The sequence below is a fragment of the Phascolarctos cinereus genome, unplaced genomic scaffold (assembly GCF_003287225.1).
Source record: "Phascolarctos cinereus isolate Bilbo 61053 unplaced genomic scaffold, phaCin_HiC Scaffold_1;HRSCAF=81, whole genome shotgun sequence".
NCBI classification, from domain to species: Eukaryota; Metazoa; Chordata; class Mammalia; order Diprotodontia; family Phascolarctidae; genus Phascolarctos; species Phascolarctos cinereus.
Genome location: NW_027555514.1, coordinates 189,741,064 through 189,757,591, shown reverse-complemented (window position 1 = coordinate 189,757,591; position 16,528 = coordinate 189,741,064). Strand labels below are relative to the sequence as shown.

At 38.5% G+C, this 16,528-nt stretch overlaps 1 protein-coding gene across 2 annotated transcripts in view; it reads right to left on the bottom strand.

Moving 5' to 3' along the window:
- LRP6 (LDL receptor related protein 6) overlaps nucleotides 1-16,221 on the bottom strand; it is a 126,433-nt gene extending 110,212 nt beyond the window's left edge. For both annotated transcript variants that reach the window (XM_021001525.2, XM_021001526.2), the window contains exon 1: nucleotides 15,935-16,221. In XM_021001525.2, coding sequence (XP_020857184.1) covers nucleotides 15,935-15,989 — 55 coding nt within the window. In that variant the 5' untranslated portion in view covers nucleotides 15,990-16,221. The remainder of the gene's footprint in view (nucleotides 1-15,934) is intronic.
- Between the last annotated feature and the right edge of the window lie 307 nt (nucleotides 16,222-16,528).

Sequence of the window (16,528 nt, the reverse complement as noted above, 5' to 3'; positions counted from 1 at the left end):
TCCTCTATGCAGTGAAACTGACCTCCGTGTTGCTCCTTGAACAAGACACTCCAGACTCCAGGAATTTTCACTGGCTGTCTCTCATGCCTGGAATGCTTTCCTTCTTCATCTCTGCCTCTGCCTCAGCCTCCACCTCCACTTCCTGGCTTCCATTAAGTACCAGCTAAAACAAATTCTACTTCTTTCTCAATACTGCTTAATTCTAATGTCTTTACTTTTTTTATTTCAAATTTATCTTGTATATGGCTTGTTTGTACATAGTCGTTTGCTTGCTGTCTCCCTCATTAGACTGTGAGCTCCTCGAGGGTAGGGACTGTCTTTTGCCTTTCTTTGTATCCTAGCACTTAGAGTAGTGCCGGGCACTTTGTAGGCCCTTAATAAATGCTTACTGATTAACTGACATTGTTCCCACTTCTTGGAAGATAGGTGATGGACCAGAAGGTGCAGAATGAGACATACATTTTCAATGTGCTTATTTGTTTTGCTAGACTATACTTATCTGTTACAAGGGAAAACTTCAATCTGGAGGGAAAGTTGGGGGGAGGAGTTAGTACGTAGTGTTAGTGATACAAGAAAGAAAATAATAAAAAAAAACATTAAATGCTAAGATGAGAGCAGAAAGAAGTCTGAAGAAGACATAATGGGCAAGATAGTTTTGTTATTATCATGTTAAACTTAATACACGTTTTTAAAACCCAAATCATATATAACAGAAGATCACAGCTTCACATACAATCCTCTTTTCTGTTTTTTTGGATAATGGGAGTGTTGTTCGTGGTTGTTGATATTTAAGTTCATAAAAAAAAGAAAAATTTTTTAAATGACATAATATTAGTATTTGAAAAGATTCCCATTCCATGTTAGGTTCAAAACAAGACACTACAGAACTTTTTCAGGCTGTATAGCTTCTTGCAGTCCTTAGTAAAAATTAGTCCCTTCTACTGGCCAAGTTTTCAAAATTAGTCTTAGATTATTTTTTCATATAGTTATGACATAGAGACTAAATTTGTAGTTGTACTAATATAAGAACATCCACGGTGAAGAAACTTTTTCAAGCAATGGAGTTTAGCAACTCCTCTGCAACTTATAGTCTTAGAAAATTGCTTGCCCAGAGTTATACAATTAGTATGTTTCAGAGGTGGGACTTGAATCTAGATTCCTAAATGCAAGAGCAGTTCTCTACCTACAAGGCCACATTCCTAGCTACAGTGCGATGTGGAAGCCAAAAAAAGTAATGTAAACTTGAACTTCATTAAGAGAGACTAAGCATCCAGGAGGGTTATGACAATACTTGTACAATACTCTTCAGAACACATCTAGAGGATTATATTTGGTTTCGGGGGCTATATTTTAAGATGAAGGATAAGTATAACAATGAAATGCCTCAAGATCATATTATATGACAGCCAGTTAAAGGAACTAAGGTTGTTCATCCTAAAATAGGAAGAATTAGAAAGGACATGTAACATCTTCAAACATTGCAAGAACTGTAGAAAAAGGAATTAGATTTGTTCTGCTTAGCCACTGAGGGCCAGAGCTAGGAATAACAGGTATATAATGCAAAGAGCCTGGTGGCCCCATGATCAAGCCTTTATTGACTTTTCTCCCATTGCTCCCCCAGAGGAGATAACCCAGTGTAGTGAGAAGATGACTGCTCCTGGTACCAAAAGAAATGGACTCAAGTCTAGGCTCTGTCAAATCCTAGCTGTGTAACTGAGGGCAAGCCACTCAAAACTACCTGAGTCTGAATTTCCCTTGTATAAATTAAATATTATATAAATAGTTTTACTATAAATATAATACTTACACTATTAACCTCACAGGGTTGCTTATGCAAAGTGCTTTGTAAACTGTAAAATACTATTTGTGGGGAGGCAAGGCAATTGCAATTAAGTGACTTGCCCAGGGTCACACAGCTAGTGAGTGTCAAGTGTCTAGTCTGAGACTGGATTTGAACTCAGGTTTTCCTGACTCCAGGGCCCGGTGCTCTATCCACTGCACTACCTAGCTGCCCCCTGTAAAATACTAGTAAAAATAAGTGCTGAGAATCCTTGGCTCCAAATAAGTACCCCTTTCTAGAATGCCTTTGTTAATTTAAGACCCACACTTCTTTTAATGTTCCTTCAAAGCCCAGCTCATATTAGAGCTTCCCTGGAAAGCCTTTCCAAATTGCCCCAGCCCTCAGTTATCTCTTACTCCTCTGAACTCCTTAAAACACGTATACTATCGACCATTCATTTGGCACTTCATATTATCTTTTTAATTTACATACCCTCTCTCCCTAACTAAGCCACTTAAAAACCAAAACATGTCTTATCCTTCTTTATATCTGCAGCACCTAGCATGGCACCCTGCACTAAACTGTAGTTAAAAAATATTTGTTGATGATTCAATTCTAAAATACTATCAAATATGGCTGAACAAACTGCTAATGTTGTTTCCCATGTCTTATTGCTCACAATCAATTAAAAATGAATCAACCTATTCTTCTAAATTAAGTATCAAGCTGTTGACTGGTAAAGACTAGGAATAACAGTACTACCTGGATAGCTTCTCATTCTACATTAGGTTCAAAACAAGTAGACCCTCCTATACACAAAGCTCTATGCTAGTATTAGTAAAAACAGACTTTGCTACATACTCCCTGAAGTCATGGAGCCTGCAGAATAGTCCATAAATACACACACACACACAAAAATTATGATATGAAACAATACATGTAAAGTGCATAAGAGGCAAGAAGGAAAGTGCTGAAGGAAATTTGAAGGTTAAAAAGCTCATTACCAAGCAGGAGGATTAGAGCAGACATGTTGGAGGTTGGATCTGAAGATGGAAAAGAATTCCAAATTTAAGGAGGAGCACAGGGGAGGAGATTCCACACGTAAGGAAGGAAAGCACAGGGTATGTATGGGAAGATGCTGAGTGGTCAAGTTTGCTAAAGAAAAGGGTACTGAAAGGCTGGAAAGTATGAGATAAGGTTGGAAAGAATACAGTACTAAACTGTGGAAGAATGCCAAGCAAAAAATGTGAAGAGAAGCAGCACAGTACAGTGGAGAAAGCAAAGACTCTGCAGTCAGATGCTTACCCTGAGCAAGGAGCAAGTAACTGAAGCCTCCCTGGGCCTTAGCCTCCTCATCCATAAAATAAGGGAGCTAGATGGCATCTAAGGTTCTTTCCAGTGCTAGGTCTATGTATTATTCTATGATCCAAAGGAACCTTAAGTTTACTCAGAAGGCAATAGGAAACAACTCAAGATTTTTAACCAGAGGTATGACATAACCAAATCTATGAATGACAAGATGTGAAAGATGGCCAGGAGGAAAGCTAAGCTGAACTGAAAAAGACCTGTTAGGAGGTACTCAAAATAGTTCAAGAAGGTGCTAATGAGGCCTTATACTATCATGGAAGGAACAGAAATAGAGAATGGAACAAACATGATAAGAAATAGTAGAGGCAGAATTGACAGAAGCAAGAAACAAGAGGCCAAAGGTTCACAATCTATGAGGAGTCTCATATGCCTATATCATGAATATTTTCTTTTGGAAAGTCAGGAGACACTGGACATGAAAAGTGCCAATTATCACCATTAAAAACAAAATTTATTTTTACCTTAAGATATGGGAAATGAATGACTACTTATGTGAGTCATTTCTGAATACTCTGTGTATAGTCCAACTCGTAATTTGTTAAGAAAACCCACTGAGCGGATGCCCATCAATTGGGAAATGTCTGATTTGTGGTACGTGATCTGGTATATGAATGTAATGGAATACTATTGTGCTATAAGAAAGGAGGGGCAGGAGGACTTCAGAAAAACCAGGAAAGACTTAGATAAACTGACGCTGAGTGAAGCAAGCAGAACCAGAAGAACACTGTACACAGTAACATTAGATGACTAACTTTCATAGACTTGGCTCTTCTCAGCCATACAAGGATCTAAGACAACTCCAAAAGGCTCATGAAGGAAAATGCTGTCCACATCCAGAGAACTATGCAGTCTGAATGCAGATCAAAGCATACTAGTTGCTTTTTTTCCCCCTCTTGTTTTGTTTCTTCTTTCTCATAGTTCTTCCTATTAATTCTAAAATTCTTCTTTACAACATGACTAATGTGAAAATATTCTTAATATGAATATATATGAGGCAGCGAGGTGGCACAGTGGATAGAGCTCCAATCTTGGAGTCAGGAGGACCTGAGTTCAAATCTGGCCTCAGACCAAACACTTGACACTTACTAGCTGTGTGACCCTGGGCAAATCACTTAACCCCAATTGCCTTTTAAAAAAAAAAAAGGGAAAAAAATATGAATATATATGTAGAGCCTATATCAGATTGCATGCCTTGGGGAGCGTCTTGGGGAGGGGAAGAAAATTTAAAACTCAACAGCTTATGGAAGCGAATGTTGAAAACTAAAAATATATTTCAAAAGACTATCAAAATATCAAATTAGAAAAATAAAAATGGTATGCCATTTAACTACTTAAATAAGTTATTAAAAGTGAAAAAATTAGAAAGGCACAAGACAGATCAACACAGTATCATCATTTCCTAAGCAAATTTAATGAAGGTAAATCAACCATCAAGAGACTAAAAGAGCCTTAAAAACCATCACAAGTAACAAATACTTTATCTTTTTGCCAAGTAGAGAGATACTGCAGTTAAAGGAAACAACAGTTTAAAATATAAACTCATTTGTAAAGTGTTCCAAAAGATTATGAGGAATATCACCTCATAAAAACAAGCAGAAAAGGGAAAAAAAGTTGACAAAAAGCTTATTAGGCAGAGACTCAATGAAGTCAAAACACCCCATTTTAAAGATGAAACTATAATAGGAAAAAAATGAAAAAGACCCATTAGGATCTCTACCATAAAATATTTTCTCCATCGATGAACTCCAGCACCACAGCCTTGATATGCAACATAAGAAAGCTTATGGCAGCTGACCTGGTACACAGGAAGAAAGTATAAAAGTAGACAACACAATTTTGAGGGCACTTTGGAAGAGGAGTCAGACTGCCCAGATCCCACATATCTACTTAAGCAAAATTGTGAAGTTCTCAAAATGAATGGTGATCAAGAAATGCAGTGAGAAACTAAAGTGAATTCTAAGACCCCTGAACTGCACAGGTCAGCCAGAAACAGGAGGGCAAGATGAAAAAGGGCCATCAGCAAAGTTGTCACAGGATAGCCTTCTCATATGAGGACCAGAGACACTTGTAGCCTAAAAAACTGTATTTGGAAGCAGCATGAGCAGAAGGCTCCCTGGAGAAAGACCAAGGGGATGAGAAAGCAGTAGGGTGGGTGGAAGCCCCAGTGAGCAGCATCAGTGAGCAATGAGCAGCTCAGTGCTTCAATACTCAAATGGGAACATCACAGGCCCAAGGGCTCTGAAGTCTCTAACACGCCATTCTTAGATGCCACAGAAGGCCCTGAAGATAACATCAATCTGGACCTCACAGACCTCCAAGAGGGGGAGGTCAGTACAAGAATCTAAGGGACCAAAAGCAAGACCAAGGAAGGTCAACCAACCACCCTACTCAGATTTCAAACAAGAGTTGGGAGCAGCTAGGTGACGCAGTGGATAGAGTACAGACCCTGGATTCAGAGTTAAATCTGGCCTCAGATACATAACACTTACTAGCTGTGTAACCCTGGGCAAGTCACTTAACACCTATTGCCCAACCAAACAAAAACAAAAACAAAAAAAAAAAGTTCAACAAGAGTGTGGGGGCCTGGTCCTGGCCAAAAAAAAAAAAGCCAATTTAGTAAATAAAGGGAAGGAATAAGTAAAGACACCATCAACCTGGAAAAAACTCAGACTAGACTAGGTAATCAGTAAATAAAGTGAGGCATTTATTCAGGGTCAAGGAATGGCAATTCAGGACAATACACTGCCTTATTCAGGAGGGATGCAGGGGGAAGAATGGTTGAAGGGGATTCCTAAAGGGTTTAGTCATGGGAATCAGCAAGAGGACATATAGTCTAGATACATGGGACAGCCCAAGCTTCAGGAAGGGAGTGTTGAAGGTGTTGAGGGGTTACAAAAACAAAGTCAAAGAAACGTCCTTGTGATTGTCTCTGCTCAGGAACAGGAGCAGTTAGAAACTGACAGTCAGAACAAGGTAGGTGCCCAGTGTTACCCAGGGGTTGACGACACTAACCAATTTCTAATAATACTGCAAATCTAGAGAGCTCCCAAAAAAAGGAGAGAGCAACTCCGTAATAACTATAAGCACGGACTCAAAGGAAAACAGGGATTTTTCACAAAGACTATTTGAACATCTACAAGAAGAAATTTTAAAATTTAATGAAAGCTCCAGGAAAGAACTAGAAAAAAGAACATATAGCTTCGAAGAAAAAGTGGTGTATTTACCCAAGTAACTGACTGTGAAAAATAGAATAAGAAAAAAATACAATTATTCTATGAGACATAAAGAAATATTAGAATAAAATAAAGGGGGAAAAAATAGAATGAAATATAAGACATTTAAAAAACTGACCCGTGGGCAGCTAGGTGTGCAGTGGATAGAGCACTGGACCTGGAGTCAGGAGGACCCAAGTTCAAATCTGCTCTCAAATCCGAGACACTTGACAGTTACTAGCTGTGTGACCCTAGGCAAGTCACTTAACCCCAACTGCCTCGACCCCTCCCCCCAAGAAAAACTGACCTGGAGAACTGGTAAAGAAGAAATAATTTAAGAATCACCAGACTCCTGAAAAAACCAAGGTTTCTAAAAAACTGGACACCATATTTCAAGAAATCACAAATGAAAACTGCTCAGATGCATTAGAAAGAGATAAAAGTGAAGCTAGAAAGAATGCAATGATCACCTCCTGAAAGAAACCTTAAAAGAAAAATTCACCGGAATGTCACAATCAAAATCCAGACCTTTTAGTTCAAAGAAAAAAATTCTTCAAGCATTTAGAAAGAAGCAGTTCAAACACCAAAGAAGCATAGTCAGGATCCCACAAGTTGTTCTATTAAAAATGATAGAAGATCATGGAACACAACTAAGAACTTACCTGGCAAAGCTTAGTATGCTCTTACAGGGAAAAAGTGGACCTTTAATGGAATGGAAGAATTTCAAGCATTTCTGATAAAAAGACTAGAGCTGAGTAGTAACTTTCAAATGCAACCACAAGAACAAAAAAAGACTCTGAAAGGTAAAATCATTTCGGCAATTGGAAGGGGCTCTATAATGATATAGTGCTAACATTTTAACGGGAGAGAAGAAACAAGTGTCCTTTCAAATTCTTTTTTTTGGGGGTAGAAGAGGGGCTAGGCAATGGGGTTAAGTGACTTGCCCAGGGTCACACAGCTAGTTGTGTCAAGTGTCTGAGGCCACATTTGAACTCAGGTCCTTCTGACTCCAGGACCCTAGCTCTATCTACTGTACCACCTAGATGCCCCTCTTCAAATTCTTAATGCCTTCAAAGGGTACTGAGGAAATTAAATAAGAAAAGTAGGTGAACTAGTGGTGCATTGTTTCTGTTCTGAGGAGGAAAAGAAGGGATAGCAAAAGGAATAGACTTAGTACAGAAAGAAAAGAGTGGAACATGTTATTTCTCATAATTGGAGTATGTTAGAAGAAAAGTATACAAACAAGGAGAAAGCGATACAGAGACTGAGCATCAGATGAACCCCATTCTTAACTGAAATGGACAAAGAAGGAATGTACCCACAGAATTTATTACACAGAAATTTATTAAACTCAACAGGAAAACAACTGGTGCTGGGGATGGGTTGGGGGGACATTAAGGATGATAATAATGGGGAGGAAATAATCAAAAGCAAATCAAATTTCCTGAGCAGGGATTAGGGGGAGAGGGGTACAAAGAGTAGAAAAGGGGAAAAAGATCCTTGTATACAAAAATACAGCAAGTCTTTTTGTGTGTGTGTCATGGCAAAGAATTAGAAAATAAGAGGGTACCAAAATTGGGGAATGGCTCAAGAAATCATGGTATATAATGCAATGGAATACTATTTTGCCATAAGAAACTATGTAAGGGGCTGTTTCAGACAAACCTGGAAAGGTTTATACGAACCGATGCAGAGTTGTGGGAAGAACCAGGAGAATATTTTATATAATAATAGCACTGTAAAGACAAACTATGAGGTAGCTAGATGGTGTAGAGCTTAAAAAAGCACATGACTTGAAGAGTCAAGAATAAACCCAAGTTTAATCCTCTCTTACATTTAGAAGCTGTGTGATTCTGGGCTTTCAGCCTCAGTTTCTCATCAGTAAAAGGGAAGTAATAATAATACCTACCAATAACGTTATTGTAATGATAAAATGAGATAAACATAAAGTGCCATATAAATGTTATATATTACTAATATTATTATGAAAGATTGAGAACTCTGACGATTGCAATAACCAACTACAACACTGGAGAACCAGTGATGAAACATGCCACTCACCCTCCCTCCTGACAGAGAGGTGATGGTCAGGGTACAGACTGAGACACATTTTTCAGACATGGCCAAAGATATAATTTTTGCTTATCCATATTTATTAAATGAGGTCCATTTCCCCATGCCCCCCCACCCCGAAACACTGAAGGGAAAACATGGGAGCAAAAGAAAATAGATCTTTGTTCTCTGAAAAAATTAAAATAAAAATAGGAGAAAGAATAAAGGAAAGGAAAAAACTAGAATCTAAGATTGTGCCTTAGACTGCTTCTTAGCCAAATGGGATATGGCTAAACAAATTGCATATAAATATGTTTTCTCATCACATCATAAAAAATCCCAAAGAATCTCAAACTGATAAAAAAAAAACTGAAAAGAATCAAGAAAACAGCTTACACAAGGTCAATGATGCTGAAAAACGAAAAAATCTTTGAAGACTTAAAAACTATAAAAAACTGTGGTCAACACAATGACCAACAACTATGCCTCCAGAAAACCTATGAGGAAGTATTTTACTCACCTCCTGAAAGACATAAGGTACAGAAAGATACACAGCCATTATGTAGATTCATTTTTTGCCTATGCTTGTTAAAAAGATATTTTTTCTTTCTTCCTCTTGCTTTTTTGATTTGGTTTTGTTTTGTTTTTAATGGGAGAGGGGAAGGAGATGGGGAAAAGAGCAACAGTAATGCAAAAAAACCCAACCAACTTTTAAAACGCACACACAAGAACAGAAGTTCAGAAACATGGAGAGAAGCTGGAAAGGATATGTAGAATTTATTGTATACTTTTTTAAAAAAAAACCAGTGATATGAAAAGGAGGTTGACAGTTTAATATAGAATCCTCTTTTGGTGCTCTGCTATGTATGCTATGTAGGAGTTAAATTAAGATAAATAAAAAAATAAAATCTGGGGACAGCTAGGTGGCGCAGTGAATAAAGCACTGGCCCTGGAGTCAGGAGGACCTGAGTTCAAATATGATCTCAGACCAGATACTTGACACTTACTAGCTGTGTGACTCTAGGCAAGTCACTTAACCCCAATTGCCTTGCCAAAAAAAAAATAAAGTAAAAAAATAAAGTAAAATAAAATAAAATCTGGAAAAGGGGGAAGATAAAGATGCTGAGAAAAAAAAATCAGATTATTACCCAAAAAAAGGTCAATTGATAAAAAATAAAACTACTGCCCTATATGCCTATTTTCCTATCAATCAACTGAGCATTTATGAAGCTCATTCTACGTGCCAGGCATTAAACTAGGTAGGTTGCAGAGACACAAAAACAAAATCTTTATGAGAACAATATATAGATATAGATATAGATATAAATATAGATATAGATATGGATATAGATATAGATATAGATATAGATATAGATATAGATATAGATATAGATATAGATATAGATATAGATATAGATATGAGCATCAAGAGCATCTTTTATCCAGTAGCACAGTGTCTGGTACTTAGTAGGTGCTTAATAAGTGCTTATCAACTGACTGACAAACAGTATAAGGATGGAACAGGTAGGGTTTTAGAAATGATATTCTACAGTGAACCACATCTTTACAATCTTTTTTTTTCCCCTTTTTTTGGCTAGGCAATGGGGTTAAGTGACTTGCCCAGGGTCACATAGCTAGTAAGTGTTATGTGTCTCAGGCCGCATTTGAACTCAGGTCTCCTGACTCCCACTGCACCACCTAGCTGCCCCCACATCTTTACAATCTTAAGTGATTAAAAGGTACAACGAACCCAAGATTCCACTGTGTATATATTATTTGTTGACTATAAAAAAGTATGACTCAGTAAAGCAATATGCTACATTAAAGACTCTCTTCCAATGCATGTATTAAACTATGATTTAAGATTCCTTAAATAATAACAAAATTAACTTTGTTCTTCAATCTTCTATTATTAATATCAACTGAGAATAAAACAGGGAGACATATTTATTGAAAGTGTTTGCCACGATTCTGAAGAATGTCCATCACAAAATCCAAATCAAAGAATTATTCTCTTTGGAAGGTATGAGTCTCCAAACAGTCACAAAATGTTTTTGAATTACAATACCTCAAACACGGGAAGATGGCAACACCTCCTAAATGATACCTATCATCCTGGGAGTTTTGCCTATCTGCAGAGAAAATATTAAATGAATGAAAAATGCCTATTGTCCAGATAGTCAATCAGTTGTAGATCGATAATGAATTCGACCCAGAATTAAATAGGAAGAAAAGAACAGGCTGTAATAGCATTTGGAAAACTGTACAGTGCTTTTAAGCCTAAGATTAAAGAAAGGCTCACCTTTTTAACATCAACATTTTGCTGGTCATGGAATACTACACTCTTATAAAAATTAAAGTGTCAGGTTACCCAAAGGGCAATGGAAAAACGAATATGAGTAGGTAACAAAGTGTTGCTGTACAGAAGTAGCAATATAAAATGTATCACCAAAAAGATACATGCCCAGAGAAGATGGTCATCCAAGAAGACCAAGGAGAAAGCCTGAGCGCACCTCCTGGTATCCACCCAATGTCAAGGTCCTAGCATAAATTCCCTAGAACACTGGGTGGATTCCCTGTGGAGGATTTAATAAAATGGCACAAGATGAGAATATATGAATAGACTACAAGCTGTACTTCAGTAATAAAGAATACCTATATCAATTAGGTGATGGAGCCTAAAAATAAGTCTAGTTTTCAAACTTAATTTGTGATATTGAGAAAATGTTCAATATTTATGAATTTATAACTTATTCATATCATCAGTCATCTGCACCATTACTAGAATATTAAAAAAACCAACCCGCATATTTCCTGTTAACATGACATATGACTTCACATTTCTTTTATAATTTACAGGATAACCTTTCTTCAACATTAGACGGTCAGCTTCTCCTCTCAATACAATTCTCTTCCCAAAATTAATTTCAACTAGTACTGAGTTTGTGATCACAATTCAAATCCCAGCCTCACTAACTTACTAGCTGTGAGACCTTGGGCAAATCATTTCCTCTCTCTGGGACTCAATCTCCTCATCTATAAAAAGACACGTCCCTTCCAGCCATTGATTGATTGATAGATCTATGATCCTATAACCACTCATGATCCTTTTAAGTAATATGCTCATAAAAAAAAAGAGTATACTGCATTAGAGCCAGAAGAATCATATTAACCAGTACCATTATTTTTCACCAAAAATAACACATGAAGATGCTGTTATTTCTCATTCTTATTCCTGATTCCTTAAGCCTTTTATTGGTATGAAAACACTGAACTACCAGGGGAAGAAAGAGTATGGGGGGGAAGGGTGATACTTCAGAGGGTCCTCCCTCCAAAAAAATAAGCTGAGTAAAAAAAAGAATGATAGATTAAAATAAGCCTTTCTCTTTTTAAGTACTTCAAAAAGAATCTATAAAGTGGCTGATTCTAAAGGTGTATTGATTTTTTAAGGACGAAAATACCTTATTCTCATTCATTCCACCGATTTGACAGCTTTTCAAAATCATTTAGACTACACTAAATATCATAGGATAAAAAATGGTGACATACACATATATAGACACGGAGACATAAGAGCCAAGGTAAGACAAGCAGATAGTGTTCCAAGATGTCAGGGCTCCAGTCCCACCTCTGATGTATACAAGCTTAATCTCTCAATGTCCCAGCCAACTCACTAAGACTATAAATTACTGAATAATTACAGACCTAAAGTAAAGAAAGTTTCCTCATTGGAAGTTCCCTATACTAATGAAATCACAGACAGAAACACAAGCATAACTCTGTGTGTGTGTGTGTGTGTGTGTGTGTGTGTGTGTGTGTGTGTGTGTGTGTGAGAGAGAGAGAGAGAGAGAGAGAGAGAGAGAGAGAGGAGTGACCACTAGGCAAGAATAATTCTATCAGTTTAACACTTTTCTACATATACAAGTTTGTTGTATGTAAATAATACAACTCCCTGAAAAAAATTTAATAAAATAAAATCACTGTTCAAACTCAAATATCTACTTATATAATCTGTGTTCATGCACACATTTACTTATTTTCTGACCAGTTTTAAGTTAGTTTCCAAATTAAAAGTCTCACTTCACTCTCTCGGTCTTGCCTTCAGGTTTATTCCAAAATCTTTTTTTTAAAGCTAACGTTCAACACTGATACAATAGTAAAAGCAAAGTAAACTTAATGTAATGAAAATAACTGATGTTCTTACTGCATTTACCCATGGACCCCACAGTCAGGCCCCTAGAAGAAAATTTTTTTAAAACGCTAATGAAAATTAGTAGGAATTAATCTTGCTTGAGTATACCTATTTGTCTCAACAATGGGGTTTTTATTTTGTTGTTGTTTTTTAATGGGAGGGGGATGGAAAACAGAAAATAAATGCTTAATTGAAAAAAAAATTAAGCAGTAAGCATAGTTCTTTAGTCTAAACTATTAAAAAACCCAACTCTGAAAACTTGGCCAACAGAAGTCTGCAGTTATATTCAAGCTATCGAGACACTAGAATAATTTTAATAAGCAAGCTTGGCCCAAAAGAACAAATGAAACAATACCCACCCCACCCACTCCCTAGTTTTTGCTTAACTGTTTTTCTTGGTTAGGAGGAGACTCAATGGGGGAAGGGGGGGAAGGAGAGAGAACTGGAAGAAGAGAAAACTACTACATTCAACACTGATTTAAAAGTAACAGGCACGAATAAAAAATTTTTCTTTCCCTCCCCGCTTCAAAACAAAACAAAGCACTAAAACCTAACGTTTTACAACCTCTCATCTGGACACTAATTCGAAAGAAAAACTTGGCCAGTAATTTTATTCTCAATTCAAATTAATACTTAATTTTAGGGAACAAATCTGTTCCAGAGAGTCACTTCTGTAATTCATGAACCAAACTAACAGTTTCTTCTGTTAAAATGAACAACTTGGTCATATCTTATCACTGTCCTTCAACCTATAAATCATTTTTGTTTAAGCATATACTGTCATTCAGGATGAGTAAAGAATTTGTATTGGTTAGCTGCCATCTACACATTAACCAAATTAGACAGCATTCAATACTCTGATCAGAAATGTTTCTGAATACAGGTTATGTTTAATCTTCATGAAATAGGACAAACATACAGCAATATAGAACTAAAAGAAATTTTCCAACTATACAGTCTATATTCTGGGAGGTTGCATAATGTAGTATTTAAGACCCCAGTTACTAGCTATTGGTCTTTAAGGGTCACTTAACCTCTCAGACTGCTTCCTCACTTGGAAAATGAAGATGTAAGAAAAAATAATGTCTTCCATTTCTAATTCTTCCCACCCAAGAAAGAAAGCCTTAATACAAATAACTAAAAAATGCTGTCATATCAAAAGATTCCCTGTCACATAACATGGCCATGGAGCAGCAAAGATCCACTCCACTTTCTAACTAGTTCCCTCTCCCCAAATAGGGCTAGAAATAAAACCTGACTGGAAATCAGGGTCACCAGGATGATAGTTCCTTAGATGCAAACAGGTAAACAAAGACTGATCATATATATACACATGTATTTTTTTAAATTTGGAGTCCAAGGTTAAAGTCTGTGAATAAATGACTATGACAGAAAGGATCAAGATATTAGTCTTGGAGCAAGACAGCATAAACACTAAAATAAGAATGGATAGATAAATAAGTAAATATAGATATAGAGATACAGATGTATCAAAATACAATTTTGGTATTAAAAAAACAAAATCAATATTATGCTACACTGATGAAGCTAAGCCTAAAGCGAACACATAAAAGATATAATGGCGCCTGGTGGACAGAGGGCCATGAAGTTAGGAAGGCCTTCCTAAAAGTACTGACACATAACAGCTGGTGAAAATGGGCAAGTCACTGCACTAGGGCACTAATTTTAAATTACAGAGGCTCCGATCAGCATAAGTGGACAGAGTTTCCAAACCAGAAGTTCCCTAAACCCAATGAAATCACAAATGGGACTTCGAATTAACTATAAACCTCTGTTAAAACAGAACAGAGACTTAAGTCAAAGAAGATAATTACTTTTCCCCAGCGCAACAAAATTCTTCTGTTTCAATAAACAAAAAAAGGTAATATCAATCTAAGTAAACACTTCATACTCAATACATCACCAAGTTCTATGCTCATCCAGTAAATTGGTCTCTGCCCTCCTACAACTTATATTTGAAGAAGCAAATGTGTCTGAGTCATAATTATTAAGTTAAATAATAGCACTGTACAAAGATAAACAAAGGATGTTTATCCAGGTTAATATTTTCACTATTCCCCCAAAATAAATTTTACAAGTAGAAATTCCCAGTTAAATTCATAACACATTATCTATCATTATGTCCCATGAAAATTCAATAAGTTTAAACTTATTTTACTTGTATTTAAATTTTATGTTGTCATACTACTGCAAATTTTCATTGGACCTAGGGCCTCAAGCCTGAAAAAACTGGGTCGTGGGCAAACAACAATAGTAATAAAAACTGAAGATATAAACCAAATTATCAGCGCTTAAATTCATCAACTAACTGACATCAGAAATATCATCACTATTTCATTGCTAATTTTAAAAAAAGGATAGCTAATATCTTGCAAAAGACGTCTAGGGACTGATAAAAACCACAAAGCATGTGTCAGCTTCATAGAACTGTTAAAAATACCAAAGAATCATGGAATATTAGTTATTTTAAGGGCAAAGAACCTAAGCAGTTCCTGACATCCAACAGTGGGTGCTCAACAAATAAGCCTATGAAATGTTAGCTTCGAGTTCCCGTTTCAAAAACATGACATGCTCTGAACTAGTCAAGGGCTAAATAGGAAACCTATCCAATGGATTCCTAACTAAAGATTAGAAAACTTCCTGGGCCTGAAAACCAAGACTACTTTCTTTCCAAGTGTGTCCTCATCCAGGGCTGCTATATCCCAAACAGGAGTTAATCATCAATTGTAACAAAGGTTGCAAAAAATAGTTATGAGAACTCTAGAACGTCACCTAATAAACAGGAGTGAGGTGGGGAGAGGGGGAAGAAGCCCTTGCACCTTGTATTCAAACTTTCCAAAAGTAAAAACCAGCACAAAGAAATCTCTCCTTCAGAATAGAGATTAGTCCCCTTCAACCTCCCTGCCTCAACACCCAGGCACACATGCTCACAAACACAGAGGGACACACTGCGATAAAAGATCGAGGCTGGGAGAGGGTGACAAGGAATTCAGGGATTCCCCCAAAAGATGGACCCCGACCTATGGAGTCCAGGTGGAGAATGCCCCCAAAGGGTTAGCCTGCATTGTGTCACTCCTGCAGCAAATGCAGCAGCCCCTTCTCCTGGGCCCCTTTCTCCCCCTCTCTCCTCCTTCTCCTGCAGCCAGGCCCGGCCTCTCGCCTCCTCTCCCCCTTTCTCGCCTCCTCTGCCCCTCCCCCTCCTCCAGCCCCCAACACACAGGAGACACACAAACAAAAAACGATAAATCTCATTAACTCGGGCGTCGCGGTGCCCCCCCCATCTTTCCTCATCCTTCGCCGCCTGCTCACCTCTCAGGAGGACGCAGAAGCTGCAAGCCAAGAGGCTCCTCAGGACGGCCCCCATCTTCCCCTCCTCTTCCTCCTCGCTTTCTCTCTCTCCTCACCGGCTCAAGGCGGCCCGAGGAGGGGGAGGCGGCGGAGAGGAGCCGGGGCCGCCGTGGCCGCCCCGCACAGTCATGCTGCCCGAGCTTGGCAGAAAGAGAAGAAAGAATCGGTCGCCGGCCCTCCCTCCCTCCCCCTCTCCCTCTCCCTCTCCCTCTCTCTCTTCCACTCGGCTCCCCGGGCGCCGCCTTCGCCGTCCACTCTACAGCGCTACTTTTCCCTCGGGGGTGCCCCGGCGGCGGCGGCGGCGACCAGCGTCTCGTTCCATTCTCCAGCCCGCTCCCCCTGCAGCGGCGGCAGCGGCTCCTCCGCGGGCTCCACGCAGCTCCTCATCCAGCCTCCGCCTCCTCCCAGCGCGGCGGCGGCGGCGGCGCAAGGATACACAGGCAGAGCGAGCCCCGCGCCCGGTCCGGCCGCGCTCTCTGCTGCGCTCCCTCGCGCTCCCGTCCCTCCCCCTCCGCCCCCCCAGCCTTTCTCTTTCTCCCCCCCGCCCCCCCTCCT